This window comes from Berghia stephanieae, chromosome 6 (genome assembly GCF_034508935.2).
Source record: "Berghia stephanieae isolate SIO BIC M18660-M18661 chromosome 6, UCSD_Bste_1.3, whole genome shotgun sequence".
Lineage (NCBI taxonomy): Eukaryota > Metazoa > Mollusca > Gastropoda > Nudibranchia > Aeolidiidae > Berghia > Berghia stephanieae.
In genome coordinates this window covers 54,998,332-55,017,028 of record NC_088365.1, presented here as the reverse complement: position 1 = coordinate 55,017,028, position 18,697 = coordinate 54,998,332, and the positions used below count along the sequence as shown (strand labels likewise).

Sequence of the window (18,697 nt, the reverse complement as noted above, 5' to 3'; positions counted from 1 at the left end):
TACCTCAGGTATTTCTTTAGACCCTAAAGCAAGTGGGCCTCCCCTCATTTTGAAAGCGCGGTAACCTCCAGCTTTCTTTGCTCCAAACCCATCCTGGAAAAGAAAGAAAGACAAAAAAAAAAAAAAAAGAATTCCATTAAACGATAAAATGATCTAACAAAGTGTTAATTTCATTGACACTGTAGAATGACTGTCTAACTTTGTACCTTCCCTTCCCCATCCAAAAAAACCCAATAAATTACTGCCAACATTCAACATTTTAAAACTTATGCTCAAGGTATTCTTATCAGATAAAAAATGGAACACAATTGTCGGTTTAACTCAGTTTCTTCTTACATCTTCTTTATCTCCATCTTTCTTTCCACTTGACGCTGGTGGTTTGGGAGGTGGAGCAGCTTTCTGTGGTGTCTTGGTCTTTTCAGGTGACACTGTCTTTGACTGAGGCGGTTTTGTTGCTGTTACTTCCAGAGTATAGGACTTCCTGTGTTTCAGTGTTGTGGAGGTTGATGACTTTTGAGGACTCTGTTCATGAGATAAACATAAAAAAAATAATATTTTAAAAAGATTGAGCAATTATATAGCACAATATCCACTAAATGTGCCGAAGCCTGTTAGGCGATGTTACAATTTTTTTCAGACGGAGACAACACTGTTAATGGCCAGGTACTCATTTTACACCCGAGTACGGTGAGAGAATGTGAATAAAGAGTCTTCTCCAAGGACTCAACTATGCACAGAGTGAGGCTCGAACCTAGGACCTTCCGATCTGAATGCAAGTGTCATACCAATAGACCACATAGCCTTCATTAAAATAAAAGACGATATGTAAGCGTTAAACAGTTTCATCTGGAGAAATATATCGTGTAACAACCTCTCCAACAGAATCTGCAGGAATACTACCTAGGGTTGTTTTTTTTTGGGTGTTATAACCCAATTTGTTCGAGCAATGTTTCTTACATGTATTGCACTAATATGTTAGACATTAAGAAAATACTAATAATAATCTTGGTTTTGTTTTTAAGGGATTTGCCGGGTCTTGAAACACATTTAGGTCATATCATCGCCAGTAAAAAGAAAGAAAATTGGGTAGTAGAAATATTCTAGATGTACAATTAAAAGGACTTGAGGAAAATGTAAGACAAAGGGGACGTTTCAAACAGGGAACATATGTAGATTCCAATAGCACACTATCAGTGTACTTAGTTTGAGATCACCTAAAAGTCTCACCCAGACACCAGCACAAGATCCCACTAAGAGGGATAAAGTCAAATGTTTATAAAGCATATGTTAAAAATAAAAGAAATAACAGTACATAACAGAGTGATAACTTACAAGGAAAGAAATATAATCTCCCAAAACTAAAACTGTACATTCGATTGTTTCCTCCCAGCCAAGGACTCTGGCCAGCATCAGGACAAAAATAAGTAATCTCATCCCAGGACAAAGACAGAAAGCAATAGGAAAACATACAGGGGGATAGAAGACACAGCAAATATTTCCCTACCCACTATGGGAAATAATAATAATAATAATAATAATAATAATAATAATAATAATAATAATAATAATAATAATAATAATAATAATAATAACTATTAATGAACTTCATCCTAACTGTTCTTTGTACCTAAAGTGACATTCTAGTTTAAAACATATTTTTGCATAGTCTTGCAAAGTTCCTCAGGATATCTGAATATTGTGGACAAAATTTAATATCAAAATGCCATTTATCATTATTAAAATCTGTAAGTTCATTCTGGTTGGCAAGTCTGGAATATGTGAACTTTGGTCAAAATTCGCCAATATGTCATTAAAAATTGTAAATTATAAATTATTGAAATAAAAAATAAATGGTTGATAAGAACAAGCAGAATGTCACACGTAGAGTGTCTGAAGCTCATTTCTAGAATGCCCGCTTCACATGCAAAGGGACTGAAATCAATCCCAGGTAAAGTTCCAAACACCACTGTGATTGGCTAACCGGGTCTATTAGATCTGGCAGAAAGTACTTTGCGGTAGGCCAGCGTCCTATCCATGGGGTAGCAAGCGATTGGTATTATCTCTTTCACATTATAGAAAACACGGATATAAACTCCAACGCCATGGTCCTTATGGTTTTATTAATTTTTTTAAAGGTACAAAGACCACTTCTGAAATACCATCCATACATACCGAAATCTCTTTTGAAGGTGAAGCTGTCACTGTAATTTTCTTAATACTTTCCTCTTTCTTAGGGGACGACTCTACAGGTTTGGCTTTCATCTTATCAGCGAGCTTACTGGCTAGAGAACCTGAGATTAAAAACCACAATTTCAAATTAAATTAATAATACTTTTTTTTTTTTTTAAAAAGAAAGACAAAAACAATACACCCCAATAATAATCTCTTCCCCTGAAACAAACAAAAAAAATTCCCTAAAACAAAACAAGCAAAAAAAATCCCCCCAAACAACCCAACAAATTCATTTGTGAAAATCGAAGAACTTCTAGCCTTGCCATGACATCTTATGGACTCGGCTCAAACTCTGTCAAACACATTTTTGCAGCTCAGCTATTATTTCAATTTCAATACACTTACTTACTTATCCGAACCAGCGACCACCTGAGCTCTAGCCCTTCGGTCTTGTGCCATGACGTAGAAGTTAGATGTCTTTTGTAAATTTCAATACACAAACAGTTGGCATGGAGTTTTACAACAAAACGTAGCCCAATGCACCAATTAGGTTAAAAAAAAAAATAAATAAATAAAAAAAAACAAAAACAAACAACTTGAGCATTTATATAGCGCAATATCCACTAAACGTGCTCAAAGTGCTTTACAATGGGTCCCCAGCCAACAGCAACACTTGTCACGTAGAACAAGAGATCGCCTGTTAGGCGATATTACATTTTTTTTTCAGACAGAAACAATGCCGTTTACTGCCAGGTACTCATTTACTCCAGAGTTCGGAGAGAGAATGTGAGTATTGAGCCTCTACAAGGACTGACCGTGGTACTATTTCATACACACTTATTCAAATCTTAATCTTACTTCAGTGCCTGCTCCATAATTTGTGACTTTGTATCTCATTTATGCTGACTAGTAGTACCAGATAGCGGCAGTAGGTGAAAAAATATCAAACTAAAAATGTTTATACCTCACTCATATTATGCTCTGATATCATTAACGCATATTTTTTTTAATGGCTTCAGAAAAAGACAAATGTTATGAGGTCACATTAAAATATCTAATTTAACCGGTTTTAAAACATTGAAAGGGGAATAAAGAAAAAGATCAGCATTACTTTCTTTTTTGGCTGTTACATCTTCATCACTTTGAGTCAACTTGACCTATTGAAACAAACAACAAAAACGTCAATATATTAATTTCTACAAAGTAAGACAATTGGGCTTAAGCTGAACAAAATCAAAGAAAATCCTTTAAAATCGATATGGCAGGGAATAGCTAATTTCTTAAAAGCAATTGGCGATTGATAGACATCAAACAGTCAACAGGATGTTGCTATGACCTAAACAATTTGTAAGACCTTTAAAATCCTAAAAACAACTTTGGAATAAAGAAATACAGGAATTATTTTACAATGCACTGTAACCCATCAGACATAGAAAGGGACAATAGACTACAAAAGGAGTGATGAATTATTTATCATAGTGTGTGCTGTTAGCTCTGTAACAGAAAAGCGGCTAAGACCAACTTAAAAAAGGATTTATGATATTGTTCCTCTAAAGATATGTTTCCGAACGAATACGTTGACACAAATGTAAAGCGCTCTGAGCGCTTCCCATGATATGGTAAAGCACTCAACAATGTAACAGATTATTATAATTAATCATCTTTATTATCAGCATCATCATTATTATAATTGTTATAATAATTAATAAAATTATCAAATAAATTCATCTTTCAGTTGAACAAAAAACAAAACAACAAAATCTGACAGTCTGGTCAGTAACAGACTGTGGTTTCTTAAGTTTCTGATGCAAACCTTTTTCACATTAGGCCCATCCAATTCATCCAGGACTTTGAGGAAATCCTCGTCGTCATGGATCTCCTCTTCAAACATGGCTGCCATTTTATCTCCTTTGTCCTGTGTGAGAAAAAGATGGCAATAAGTGTAAAAATCTTCACAATAATAACAATAATAATAATAATAATAATACTAATAATTATAATAATAATAATAATAATAATAATAATAATAATAATAATAATAATAATAATAATAATAATAATAATAGGTTAATTATAGAGCGCTCAACTTCCACATAAGTGCTCAGCGGCGCTCTACAATATTAATTGTCATTCAAACATTCATTCTTTGACAATTTTGAGAATACATATGAAGAAACAAACACATACACATGCACACAAACTCAATCACAGATATATTTACATTCACACATGAACAAACACACACATACTAACACCAATATTACTCACTAACATTAGAAACTTATTGTAATGAAAGACAAAAAAAAAAAAGAAAAAAAAGTTCAGTTATACAGTGGAAATTGTCAGTCTGAACTTAAGGTCAAAACTGGAATAAAATAAACTTAAAATTAAAATTAGATTTAAGGTGTATTCTGTCAGCGAAACTAATCGCAAGGCCTGGAAAAAAGTTCTGTCTTACGGTGTTTTTTTAAAAGTTTGACTATCCCTAATTAGTTTTACATCTGGGGAGAGCGCATTTCACAAGATGGGGCCACTTACAGAAAAATAATTATTACTAAGGGATAATCTGCTTCTTGGGGCAATTAAGAGAGAGTTTTTAGATGACCTTAGTGGACGTGCTGAATTACAATGCTGACATAAATCCATGAGGTACACCGGAGCTTCATGGCATACATAACCCCAAAAGATTTGTTTTTAAATAAAATTTTTCAGTCTCAGTCTCCAAGCTATGTATTCTACTCATCAATTTCAAAGTATTGTTCATGCACATCAAAAACAGCTTTCAATCTAATAAGGCAATTACAAAGTTCTATTCAGAATATTTTTAAAAAATGAATGTGAAAATACCATGTCTTCTTGTGTACAGAATTTATTAAACAGGTAACAATTTTCATTAGATTATATTAGTTTTGAGAAAAGTTCTTCAACACATTAATGGCAGCAAATGACATACAAATAAGTAGTCGAGCTTGTTTGAGGAATAACCTTGTTAAAATACCACCAATCTTAAAGATCTATCCATTCATTTAATCTTCCTGTCGTTTAACCCTGTCCTGACCGGCCACAAACTATCAAGATCATTGACAATAGCATGTCACTCCATCATAAATAAAAAGTAGATGTAATATAATGTATTAATTCGTTTGAAATCTGCTTCAGGGTCCATTACAGTAGGTGCATCATTTAGAAAAACTAAATAGAGGATTAGTTTCTTCTGAGATTTTATTTTTGTATTACACAAACTTATTGACAAGTATGATAACCCAACTTTTATGGTTTCATTGTTGTAATGGAAATATTCTCAAAAACAACACTACATATTGTCCATTGCTACAATATTAAATGAAGCCCATACATGCAAATACATGGACATATATTTCTGTAGCATCGCACGGCCTTGTTCAGAAGATTTTTTAAAATATCAAAATATTACAACCACTTGTTCATTAAACTAAAATTTCTTGATTGTCTCTAAAAAAAACTTACACTTGAATTACCCTCGTCCCTCTTCCTCTTTTCTGTGACAGGCCGTTCCACTCTCGATGCAGACACAGAACCAGTGCCAAAGAAATCGCTCACATTTACTCGTGACTTTTTAGGGACTTCCTTCTTTGCCGGCTCTGATTGCTCTTTGGTCAACGAGGTAGTTTTCTTTTTAACAAATTTGTCCATGGGGGTCTCAACTTTTTCCTCATCTAGAATATAGAACAAGAAATAATTTGATTTTGCAAATTGCAAATAATATCCTGATTGTAAAATCGGACACAACTTTTATAATAATTAAGACTTTAAAAATATTAGTTAAACACAGAAAAAAACAACAAAATAACTCCCTCCCCGAAAAAAAAAAAAGAAATTAAAGTTAAAAAAATAATTATAAATTCATAAATAAAAACAATTCTAATAAATTACACATTGGCTAATAATGAAAGCAGTATGTGATGTGATAAGATAAGATATATTATATTGATCTTGAATGGAAATTATCATAATCCTTTTGTTCTCTAGTGATAGGCTTACATCACCACAGTCAAAGCCATTTTAGGTACTGATTCCACAATCCGGATGTGACTGCAATCCAGACAAAATGCTGGGAACAGAGGTATTTGGATAATGGACTATGCAGCAACTGACAAAGGTTCCACCAATGCAATTAAACCAACCTGAATCATGGACAAAACTAGGACCAGACTTCTTTTTACGCTTGCTTTGTGGGGTTTTCTTTGGCATTGGATCTTCATCCTCAGATTCTACAGGATATGCAAGAAACATTTTTTTTATGACAATCTAATTTAAAAAAAACAAAACAAAAAACAAAATACAAACTTAAAATCCCTTTTCTGTGTTCAAAATGAAAAGGAATACAACATTTGTTATTTAATTTAAGATAAAATAATATTTTTAAATATTCAAACTAATAAGTTGATCATGATAACCGCGATTCTTAATTTCCCAAAATAGAAATATAGCGTAGTTAGTGGATATTGCGCTACATAAAACCTAAAGATTTACCATTTTGAAATTTCTTACCATATTTCATTTTCCTATCATATCTTATAAGCAGGAAGTAAACAAATAATAGTGTCAATGACAATGTCACAGACCTGAATCAAGAACATTAGCTGCTTTCCTTCCTCTTTTTCTGCTCACACCAGTCCTCCTCTTAATTGCAGCTGTGACATCTTCATCTTCACTCGAGGTTTCCTTGATTATCGATACTTCATCGCTTTCATCATCAGAAATCTGCAGTTGCAATGAGAAAAAACAACAACAAACAAACAAATGACTAGGTAGCAATAATGATTTGTGGTTGACAATCAGGAATTCATTTTCAAACTATGTATATTTCCAACAGACAAATGTCTGTAGTGTTTCATTCATCCTGTTTTGTTGATAAAGGGGAAACCGGAAACATCCATTTTATGTTTTCGTATATTAAATTGAAGCTTACATTCACTTTCACATTGTTATTTATTTCTTCAAGCTTCGAGCAGCAACATTTACACTATTCTGATATAGGAAATATCTTTTATTTAGATATAAAATTTAATCTGCTTTAAATCCATACCTGTATTTGTTTGCTCTTGTTTGAAGAGGTTTTATGTTCCTTATTATCTTTAACAGACTGTTGTTTCCTTGGACTTTTTCGAACACTCTCTTCCTTTTTCAATTCAGATTCTTTCCCTTTCTTTGACTTTTCTTCCTGCTTTCGTTCAGACTTTTTGTCTTTTTTACAATTGGCAGTTTTATCATTATTTCCTTTAGATTTGGAACCTTTTGCACTACCATCAAGTTGGCCTGAATCCTTTTCAGAACGTGAATTTGAGGAGGATTTTTCTTTTTTAGTTGCAGATACGGAGGATTTTGTGGAATTTAAAGAGCTAGGAATGACTTCAATGTCATCATCCGATGAGTCCTCAATGATTATGTTTTCTTCGTTATCGTCTTCACCATTTGTTTTTGATTTAGATGTTGATTTTGAATCTGTTTTTCTAGGAGATTTGCGATTCGATTTATTAAGGTTGTTGCCGTTGTTGCTTTTCGCTTTGTCCGCCTTTTTTATAGGCTCATCCTTTTTATCCCTTTTAAAAGTGAATAATTTATTTTTCGCTTTCTCATTGTCCGTATTGTTTTGTGTAGATCCATTCTTGTTAGTGGATTTCTTGGTTGCATCTTTCTTGGCTCCTCCTCCCCCACCAAAAAACTTTCTGATGTCCTATAAAAATGCAAAAGAAGTAGATAATTTAATTTTTACTATTAAAAAAAAAAAAGAGAAAAGAAAAGAAATTTGAACAGGGGTTATTAGGGATAAATAGTATTTAAAAGTCCACTATATAACACATGAGAATCACAACTTTATTATAATTTTATTCAGCACTGCTTGTTCCTTCTCGTTACTAAATTCAGGTCATGAATATACTAAATTCAGGTCATTAATTTCCATTTTACTTCAAGTTCAAATTCCAAATTGAAGAGCTTCTTAATGGTGAGAAATGGAAAACCAAAAAGAAAATTGGAATAAGACTTCAGTTCAGGAAAATTTGTGATGCCTTTCGTTTAGCAAAATTGTCATCTTTCAATTAAACATATAGAAGGAATTAATTTGAAGCAAAACATAAGAGCAAACTGGTAATCAGTAAACACAGATCGTTACAAACTAGGAACGACCATTCACATGTCTTAGTGAGAATGCGATCAGTGTACGCTATTTTGGAAAAACACGAAAAGAATGATGAGTCATCTATTGCATCTTTTTAAAGCAAAAGGTCTCTCAAAACCATGTATTTAAGAGGGGGCTGTATCAAGTGTTGCTCACCATAGTTAAATGCTTGTCATCTATGATACATTATATTTTATATGATACTCATCCAATCCATCAGCCACAATGTCAACTACGTGTCATATCAAAAATTTAGCTCATAGAAATGTCTGGGTACAATCATAACAGGGTTTTTAAATGATACATTTGACTTTTTCCTGAGGAATTACATTTTACAGATTTATGAGAAAAATCAAATAAAATGTGTGCTGGTTAGATTTCTGCCTATATTATTATTAATATATATCTAACTTGAACTTCTGTTTTTCAAATGTCATTGAGATACATTGATCAGTTCAATAGTAGGGAGGGAAGACCCATCCCCTTTTCTGTTATATCTTTAGTTTGTTGGGTTTAATTTACTATTTTTGTTTTCCCCCATAACACTCCCCTCCTCTTGCTTCCCTCAAAAAAGTAGTCCTACAGAGCCATTATGCCAGTAGTATAAATAGTAATAGTATAAGTATAGAGTCAGAGAGTGAAGACACGAGTTTAACAAAAATTCTAAATGTTACTTACACGCACTTGAAACTAATGTCATATGAAAGAACTGGCAACACTAATTACAAAACAATTTGAATTTTGTTTCAATCTTGAATAGAAATGTATTTACAGCAGTTCAAACTCTGAAATTTCAGACTGATTTTCACCCTAAAATTATCATAGGAAAGTTGAGACCGAAATTGCATGTTGTTAACAAGAAAAATTTATAAAACAGTCAATATGGAGTTCTTATGAACAGATTGTATACCAAACGTTCGTCTTACCAAGGACAATGCAGTTACATTAATAAAGAGGAAGACAAAAATTTCAAAATAACACATTATTACATAACATGACACAGATGTTACATAATTTAAAAAATCGACTCGATATAAGAAACATAATTTGCTTTATCACTTTTGGATTTATCCCCAATATCTCACTGAAAATAATTGCAAATAATTCCCCTCTCTGATTTAATACATGGAATGAAGAAGGGTTTGAGACAGAATTTAAATGAAAAGAGATATAAACATGTTGCTTAATGACATAATGAGTATATATTTACCCCTGGCAATTTATATTGCATAAATAAAGTGGCAGAATGAAAAAGTTCTAATAAATTGAAAAGGATTCACACAAAGGCAGTTTCTCTCTATTTTAATTGGAAGGAAAGTTCTGGATTTTAAAAATTCTGCAAAATCACTTTGAGTTTATTGCTTTTACTATTAAATCATTTGGACTGACAATTAATATAATTTTATCCCCCCCCCCCCCTCTTCTCTCTCAATGTGTCGGTTGTCAAGATTTATAACTAATAGAACTTTTTACCATAAATTAAGACCTTTAGAATGTGAATACAAATAATAACAAATATATCTAAACATATGGGAAAGAAACTTGGTGACAAAATGAAATAAAATTAAAGCAACTGGTATTTTTAGAATATCTATATTATTAATATCAGATTTTGCAAAGAAAAGAAATATACAAACTTTTAAAATAAAAACTATAAAATGCCCATTAAAAATTTGGAAAATATGTATTCAAAATAAAAACATAGTAAATAATAGTAATAATACTGAGAATATTATGGGCTAAATTTAAAGTAATAAATAACTAAAATTAAAATATCGATATCGTCTGGCAGCCATGAGGAGAAAATAATGAAAACACGGTATTTCGGCGCAGAATTAAAAAAGGTCTGCGCATAGATAGAGCCCTGAAATTTGACAAGAATAAAGTTTAGATGTTATTCTAAAAACAAGTGTAGCCTATTTATTTTAAAAACACACGCTGTTGAAAATTGCTAAATTTTAACTTCACATAAACTTCTGAAATTTTTGATGGATTTTTCGTTTCTTGGCCTTGGCACAATTTAAAATTAAAAGGAACATGTAATTGAAAGACGAAAATAATGACATACATTATACATGATACCAAAATATCTGCGATATTCCTCTTTATAATAACGTAGTTATGCATCTTTAATTGAACCCCCCCCCCCCCCCATAAACGCGAAATGGCAATTTCCAGGCACAACTTTCTTATGGGCGAGTTGGGTCACAATTTGACTCCCACTCCCACTGCTGCTGGTCACTAAACTTGTACAACAAAGTTGTAGATTGTACTTTTAAGTTGAGAGGTTCAGTTCGATTCTTAGCCAATTTATTTTACCGACGGCTGCCTCTATTCTCATCCCCCCCCCCCCCCCGGCCGATTGGATTACCGAAAAAAACGTTGCTGGCTTTTTGCGATTTGGATTTGATTGATTTTTTTTTATTAATTGTGCAACTTGTGACAAGAAACTTAACAAATTACTGCATTACAACCTTTGGATTAAACATACAACAATTGTGGACTACACTATTTATGAAGACTAGCATCCTAGACTAGGGGGATGCGAATAGACACTTCGTTTACCGACACACACACACACACACTAAAAACAACAAACAAATCAATCGCCCTTTCATTTATTCTATAACTTCATAGACGGCGTGTCTATCTTTAAACTGTAGGTTGAGTGTAACAATCCGTGAAGTCCAATTGTCAGCAGACAATAACAACAACTACCAAGACTACAGAAAAACAAAGACCTCATAGAAAGTGGTCTAAGACGCGCAACTCGGGTCATTCCGGGATTCAAAGATCTAGAATACACAGAAAGACTGAAAAAGATAAGAATACCCCCTATAGGAGAGACAGAGGAGACCTAATTGAAGCATACAAATACACACATAATTTATACTCTGTTAGCACGAGCCCTCTAAATCTTGATTCCACCAGCACCACCAGAGGACACAGATTCAAACTCTCCAAAGAAAGGTGTTCTCTAAACCTTAGGCAGAACTTTTTCTCAGTTAGGGTAGTCGACAAATGGAACCGCCTGCCTGCAACAGTTGTCGACGCCCCTTCATTGCAGGCATTCAAGTGCCCGGTTTCAGTAGGGCGACTACTCTTGCTTTCCTCCATGCACTTGGCAGCCTGTTTGTCCTTGCGCATACATTGAAGAGGTCCAATAGCCAGGATAGCGTTCTCGGGCCAAAGTGTTGAATCATCTCAGTTGTGATTCCATCCAGTCCAGATGCTTTTCCTGCCTTCAGATGGGACAAGGCCTCTAGTAGCTCCTCCAGGGTAAAAGAGTCAAGATGATCTTCACTATCCTTGAGGGCTTTGTCCATTTCACGTTTCAGGGATTTTAGTTGGCCTCGTGCTTTCTTGGCTGGTTTCCCATTCAGTAGAAGCTGATGTGCTACTTGGTCAGGTGTTACTGCAGCCACTCTTGTCTGGGTATTTTTGTCATTATTCAGTTTTGAAATTGTAGTCCAGGCCTTTTTGCTGTTTAGGGTCATATTGGTGGAGGTTATTAATTCCTTCCATCTTTCTGATCTTTCATCGGCTATCATTGATGTGAGTTCTTCACCCAGTTTTAGGGTTTCTTCACTGAAAGGATCCACCTTGTATGATTCAATGTATCTTTCATATAGTTTCTTGCTTTCATCTCGGAGACATGGAATATAACTTTTTCGGCATCCTCTGGGGATGTTTTTCTTTGCAACTTTCCATATGAGTGTTCTGAAGTCGTCGTATCTCTGTGGGTCACTTTTTATATTGGTGATCTCATTGTCTAAATCTTTAGTAAAGTTTTCCCAATTTGCTTTTCTAAAATTGAATCGTGGTATCGCATTTGATTCGAGGGCTTTAACAGCTGGTTTGATGCTGATGGTAATAGACCACAGCATTGGCCCTCAGCTACTCAACTGCGGAGTACTGCTCAGCTGTATGGGCCCGATCGTGCCATGCCTCCAAGCTAGACCCCGAGCTCAACAACGCCTGCCGGATCGTAACGGGCCAGCTGAGAGCAACACCATTACCACTGGTCTACCGTGCAGCAGGAATAGCCCCACCACACATCCGGAGGAAACTCATGCCCAAATACAAAAATACAAACAGGAAATGGACCAGAGACACCCCCTTCATAACCACAATTGTCCCAAAAGCAGGCTCAAATCAAGGAATAGCTTCCTCACAGTAGAGAGCCTTCACCCAGATCACTCAGCATTCTTCCGCCTGGACAAATGGGTAGAATGGGACAAGACAGCAAACGATGCCCTCCAGCCCCAACAGAAAAGCTCCCAGCAGGCACAGACCTTAAGAGAAAAGACTGGGTGGCGTTGAACAGAGCTAGAGCAAAGGTGGGAAACACCGCCACCAACCTCTTTAAATGGAAAATCTCACCGGGCACTGAATGCCCATGCGGTCACCCCAGACAGACCATGGACCACATCCTGTCCGAATGCTCACTGGGACCTCACTGCACCAATGCTGACCTGAGGGAATGCAACCAGACTGCCCGGGACTGGCTGACTCACTGGCGCGACAAGATATGATGATGATTCAAGTGCCGTCTTGAATGCTCATTGTGTGAAACAGAAAAATACTGTTTGTAAAGTTAAATACAGACACCTCCTTCCACTATGTGGCATGCCCAGTTTTGAGAGACTTGAATTACATACGTTCACGAATGCACAAGAGCAGATAAAAGGCTGTAAAAGCCTACATAAATCTGGACTTATATCATTGATCATCATATCATATCAACATAACAACACCAAGTCTAGGCACTTTGATAAAATTTTCAAACTCAAAATATCTTGATTTGACTCAGTCAGGGGGATGGGACTTGAAAAAACATAAAATTTGATACCTTATTTGTTTCTCTACGACCTACGGTTCCAGAGTTATTTATATTTTTCTATTGAAATTTTTTGTCAATTTTACAGAGAGAATCTGTGATCTCACTGCTGCCTCAAAACCAGCATCTCGCGGCGATCGGGAAATTTTGAGTTTTACAGTCAACATGGCCCACTTATTGTTTTCAGTAATTTTGTTTCAATTAAAAAATAAGTGGCAAGTGTTAGGTATCATTTTAAACGTCAGAAAATAAGCTTTATTTTCATATAAATCATTTTTATGGATGGAAAGTATGGAAAAAATTAAGGATAAATGAAAAGGGGGAAAAATATGAGGTTTTTGTCCTAAAAAGTGGGGTTGATGGCGGAAAAAATAAAACAATGAGCGAGTGTATCAATTTTAATGAAATTTGGCAGAGATATTCTTCAATTAATTGTCTATCGATGTATGAAGTATAATTAAAATGTATCCATAATTTAAAAAGTTCTTATAATTCAAAAATTTATAAATTTTTATTACATAAGCTTTCTGAGAAATACACCGTTAGAAAGCTTGTTTTGTGCCCTTTATAATGATACCAAAGTTAGTCACATAGGTTCACAAATAACGCCATGGTGACCAAAACAGTAAAGGGTCAAAAATAAAGTTCCAAAAAACGAGTTTCACCTTACAGTGAGCCTATCGGCGGCCACTGGACTGGAGTTATCAAAGTGCCTACCAAGTCAGTTGAAGAGTCAGAGTCAACAGTTCAGTTCAGTCCAGTGTTAACATACAGCTGATTTATCTGCTTAGGCTAAACAAAATATTCTTCATAAAAACGGCTGTTTACAAACCATAACAATCTAAGTCATAGAAATGAGACAGTAGGCACGAACGACTGATGCAAATCTGTATTTTACTCTCTATTCAGCAGAAATCGTTTCATTGAAGCGCGCCATCTTGTGCATGTGTGACATTTGTGATCGTAGTACCAACAAGAGCTCATTCACCTTCCGTTGAGCTTTCAGATCGCAATTTTCAGTAATCGCATTTGGAGCAGGAGGAAACACAGACTACTCCTGTGTTATCTATGGGAGGAACCGGAGGACCTATTGCAGTGTGCGGCCGTAGTGGGGCAAGTTTTCTGCCACTGGTTAACCTGCAGATACCCACATTGAGTGTCTTATTTGTATTTATTTCGAAACCGTCCGAAGTTAACTCTGTATTGTTCCCATCCAAAGCCTTTCTGTTATCAATCTTACATTAGTATTTTCACGATTCAGCGGAGAGAGATAGAGAGAGAAGGGAAAAGAGGAGGTAGAGAGGAGAGAGAGAGAGAGAGAGAGAGAGAGAGAGAGAGAGAGAGAGAGAGAGAGAGACAGAGAGTGAGAAAGGGAGAGAGAGAGGAGAGAGTGAGAGGGGAAGAGAAGGGAGAGAGACAGAGAAAAAGAGAGAGTAGGAAGAGAGAGAGAGAGATAGATAGAGAGAGAGAGAGAGAGAGAGAGAGAAGAGGGGGAGAAAGAGGGAGAGAGTGAGTGGGGGGGGGGGGAAGTGAGGGGAGAGACACTGAGAGAGAGAGGAGAAAGAGAGAGATGGGAGATACACAGAGAGAGAGAGAGAGAGAGGAGAGACACTGAGAGAGAGAGAGAGAAGAGAGAGAGAGAGGGTGGGGGGCGGGGTGTTGTGGGGGTAGATCCAATCTTTAGAGCCTTTAACTTGGCTAGTTATCTGTTTGTTACTCTTTGTTGTCACTCACTCATAACTCTTGTCAACGTATTTGGGTTTAAAAGACTTGGGTACCAAACTTAGTATTGAAAATGACTGGATATTTGTAAGCGTTTTCTAAGGTATTGCGTTTTTTTTCTGTTTTTCTTTTGTTTTTTTGTTTTTTACAAAGTTTCATCTTGCCATATAGTGTATTGAATGGAGAGAGAGAGAGAGAGAGAGAGAGAGAGAGTGAGAGAGAGAGAGTGAGAGAGAGAGAAAGAGATATTAAGAGAAAGGGAATGAAAGAGAGCGAGAGAGAGAAGGGGGGGGGGGGTAAAGAGAAGGGGGGTAGGGAGAGTTAGAGAGAGAGAAGGGAGGAGGTAAAGAAATGGGAAAGAGAAAGAGAGATAGAGGAGAGAGAGAGAGGACAAAGAGGAGAGAGAGAGAGAGAGAGAGAGAGAGAGAAAGAGAGAGAGAGAGAGGAAAGCGACAGAGAGAGATAGAGGGGATAGAGAGAGAGAGAAAGAGAAAGGGGAGATAGACTGAAGAGAGAGAGAGAGAGAGAGAGAGAGAGAGGGGGGGGGGGGTAACGAGAGAGGATATATATATATATATATATATATATATATATTATTTAAAATATTTACCACAATGTTTGGGGCAGTCTACATGTAGACTGCCCCAAACATTGTGGTAAATATTTTAAATAATAATTCGCTCCATTACTACATGTCGAGCACTTTTCGTACCATATTTGTATCAAACACGATTCAATACTATATATATATATATATATATATATATATATAGAGAGAGAGAGAGAGAGAGAGAGAGAGCAGAGAGAGGGAGAGAGGTATGGGAAAGAGAGTGAGTTGGGAAGAGAGAGAGGAGAGAGTCAGAGAGAGGTAGGAGAGAAAAAGAGAGAGGGAGATAGAAAGGAGAGAGAGAGAGAGAGGGAGAGAGAGAGAGAGAGAGAGAGAGAGAGAGAGAGAGAGAGAGAGAGAGAGAGAGAGAGGGGGGGGGGGGGGGCAGAGAAGGAAGTAGAACGAGTGCATTAAAAATTAAATTCTAAATTTAATTAGCAACAATAAAGTATACAAGTAGGATTCTCAAATTTGTTAATTAATACGTGTATAGAGGAGTGTATAAATTTATTTACTTACTAATGTATTATGTCAGAATGCTTTTTGTGAGAATCTTTATGCTAAGTCTAATGAAATAAATAAAAAAAAAAAAAATTCCCTTTACTCAACCCAAAGGGGAAATTTGTCTCTGGGGTCTATTCCAAGGGAAAACTGGAATAGCCCAGGCGTTAGCCGCAGTGCAGCGCTGCAAATACTCGGGCGAGATGATTTGCTCAATGACACACAACGCGGCGGCCGGTGATCGAAATCGGTACCTTTCGGGTACGGAGCAAAGACCGTACCGCCGAGCCACGCTGCCCCCTGAATGAGTGAATGCATGACAAGAATGTAGAAATGCCTTGTTCCATATCGATGTGATGCTAAACTGTTATTTCCATCAAGGATCAATAAAGTATATCTCTTATCATCTTATCTTAAATTACTTAAACTATCGGGGATCCGAACGATGGGGAGAGGAGGAAAGAGGGGGGGGGGGGGGTATGGGAGGGCGCTTCATCACTAAACGGTCTTCTCTCTATCTCTCTCTCTCTCTCTCTTCTCTCTCTCTCTCTCTCTCTCCCCCCCCCCCCCCCCCACCAATCTCTATAGATAGGATGAAGACGACGTCACTCGGGTCTTTGTTATTGTTTTTTTTTTTTTTTTTGCCATCCACGTTGAAGAGTAATTATCACAAAACTGTATTTACCTGACTATAAACGTTCAAGGATACACACAGTGTTGTGTGTTGGCCCGTTATATAACCGGATGGCAATGTTGTGAACTTCTTAGCCAAGCGCATACTATCTATACCCCTCCCTCTCTCTCTCTCTCTCTCTCTCTCTCTCTCTCTCTCTCTCTCTCTCTCTCCACTGATTAAATTTAATTATATTTATTATATAAGGAGTTCAGCCACTCCACATATAAAAGTAACTTTTTTAATGGCCTTATTTATGTAGGATGAAATCTTTGCTAATCCTTTAGATTATCATGTCGGCAAAGAGGTATATATATATATATATATATATATATATATATATATATATATATTATATATATATATGACCGTTGTTGTATGTATTTATGACTGGTCTTCTTGTGACAAACCAGGAAGAAACAATATTATTATTGAACGAGACCGCTTACCGACGTTCTTCAGAGCCGTTTGGTCCATGGAGCTCGAGTTTATCCCGTGAAACGGACTATAGCAATTGCTTGCTACCATTTGGATAGGATGCTAGTCTATTTCCTTCAAATCAATCAGATCAATCTACCCAATCATTGTTGAGGGGTCAGAGGGATGGAGAAAAATAACAAAAAAAAAAAAAAATAAACAAAAAACAAACAAAAAAAAAAACCCCAAAAAACAACAACAAAAAAAAACAAAAAAAAAACCAAAACCAAAAAACAAAAAAACAAAAAAAAAAACAAAACAACAAAACAAAACAAAAAAAAAAGAAAAAAAAAAGAAAAGAAAAACAAAACAAAACAAAAAAACAAAAACAAATACAAAACAAAACGAACCACAAAACCAACAAAATCAAAACAGAGACAAAATACCCTCTAAAAACAAAAACAAAAAGAAAAAAAAAAACAAAGCAAAAAGAAAACAAAACAAAAAAAAAAAACCCAAAAAACAAAAACAAAAAACAAACAAACAAAAAAAAAAAAGCTAAACATTTTTTTTATTGTTATCGCAGTCCCACCTCCCACAGACAATAATAATAAAATTATGCTCCTTTTGCTTGCTTGCCAAGTTCTTTATTACAAATAAGCCATCGTAACTAACGGAATTTTACAATAAATAACTGATATTATAATTTTCCTTACCATATGTTAGGGCCACCAAGTGTCAAGTGATTATCTAAGCTCATACTTATATCATCATGGCCTTACAATCCCATAGACAATCTCATAAATAAACTAAATTCCTGGGGGGGGGTTAAGGGAGCAGGAGAAGGGAGGGCACGTCAGGGAGTTCAAAAATTCGTCCAAGAGGTAGGTAGGCTGCCTACCTACCTCTAACGAAAAATGGAGAATTTCATGAACAAATTAAAAACTGCGAATACATAATAAAGTGACGTGGCATTTATGGCGCTTGCCTAGGTAATTATATAATTCAAAACTGTGAGTAAAGGATTTATTATTATTATTATTTTTAAAAAAATCTATCTAGGATTTCTGCCAAAAGACAACTCGAAGTTACTTATGGACGTCACATATCTACAAACTTTTTATGTGCATGTGCATTTTTTAACATCGATTTTTTATATCTGTTTTTTTTTTTTAATTATTACGGTCGGCATTGAGGGCTTGTGGGGTCCCGATAGCTCAGTTGGTAGAGCACTCGCTTAACACGCAAATGGTTCAACACCGATCCAAGACGAGGTTGATATTTTTATCTGTTCCCATGAACACACCTAGCAGTGATTGGGTAGCTGGATCTGTTAGATTTGATGGAAAATACTTTGAGGTTAACTAGCGTCCTATCCAGTGTATAACAAGCAATTGCTATTATCCGTTTCGTGCTACAGAAACCGACATAAACTCCGGCTCCATGGGCCTTATGACTCCGAGGGACTACTTGAGGCCTTGTGGCATGACCCTCGGCCTCTGACTGGCAGGTTCCTGGTTCTAGTCCCGCTGAAGACAGCTCAGCTGGAGTTGAATACTTGGAAAAAGGCTCTTTACTAACATATTCTCACCACACACAGGTGTA

At 35.8% G+C, this 18,697-nt stretch overlaps 1 protein-coding gene across 1 annotated transcript in view; it reads right to left on the bottom strand.

Moving 5' to 3' along the window:
- Positions 1 to 14,120, bottom strand: part of LOC144975288 (replication factor C subunit 1-like) — a 35,158-nt gene extending 21,038 nt beyond the window's left edge. Inside the window, exons 1-10 of the mRNA XM_078919234.1 lie at positions 14,005 to 14,120; positions 7,241 to 7,888; positions 6,777 to 6,915; positions 6,336 to 6,422; positions 5,659 to 5,867; positions 3,986 to 4,087; positions 3,284 to 3,329; positions 2,173 to 2,291; positions 337 to 522; positions 4 to 93 (exon numbers count right to left, since the gene is read on the bottom strand). Coding sequence (XP_078775360.1) covers positions 4 to 93; positions 337 to 522; positions 2,173 to 2,291; positions 3,284 to 3,329; positions 3,986 to 4,087; positions 5,659 to 5,867; positions 6,336 to 6,422; positions 6,777 to 6,915; positions 7,241 to 7,888; positions 14,005 to 14,007 — 1,629 coding nt within the window. The 5' untranslated portion in view covers positions 14,008 to 14,120. The remainder of the gene's footprint in view (positions 1 to 3; positions 94 to 336; positions 523 to 2,172; positions 2,292 to 3,283; positions 3,330 to 3,985; positions 4,088 to 5,658; positions 5,868 to 6,335; positions 6,423 to 6,776; positions 6,916 to 7,240; positions 7,889 to 14,004) is intronic.
- Positions 14,121 to 18,697: the final 4,577 nt, after the last annotated feature.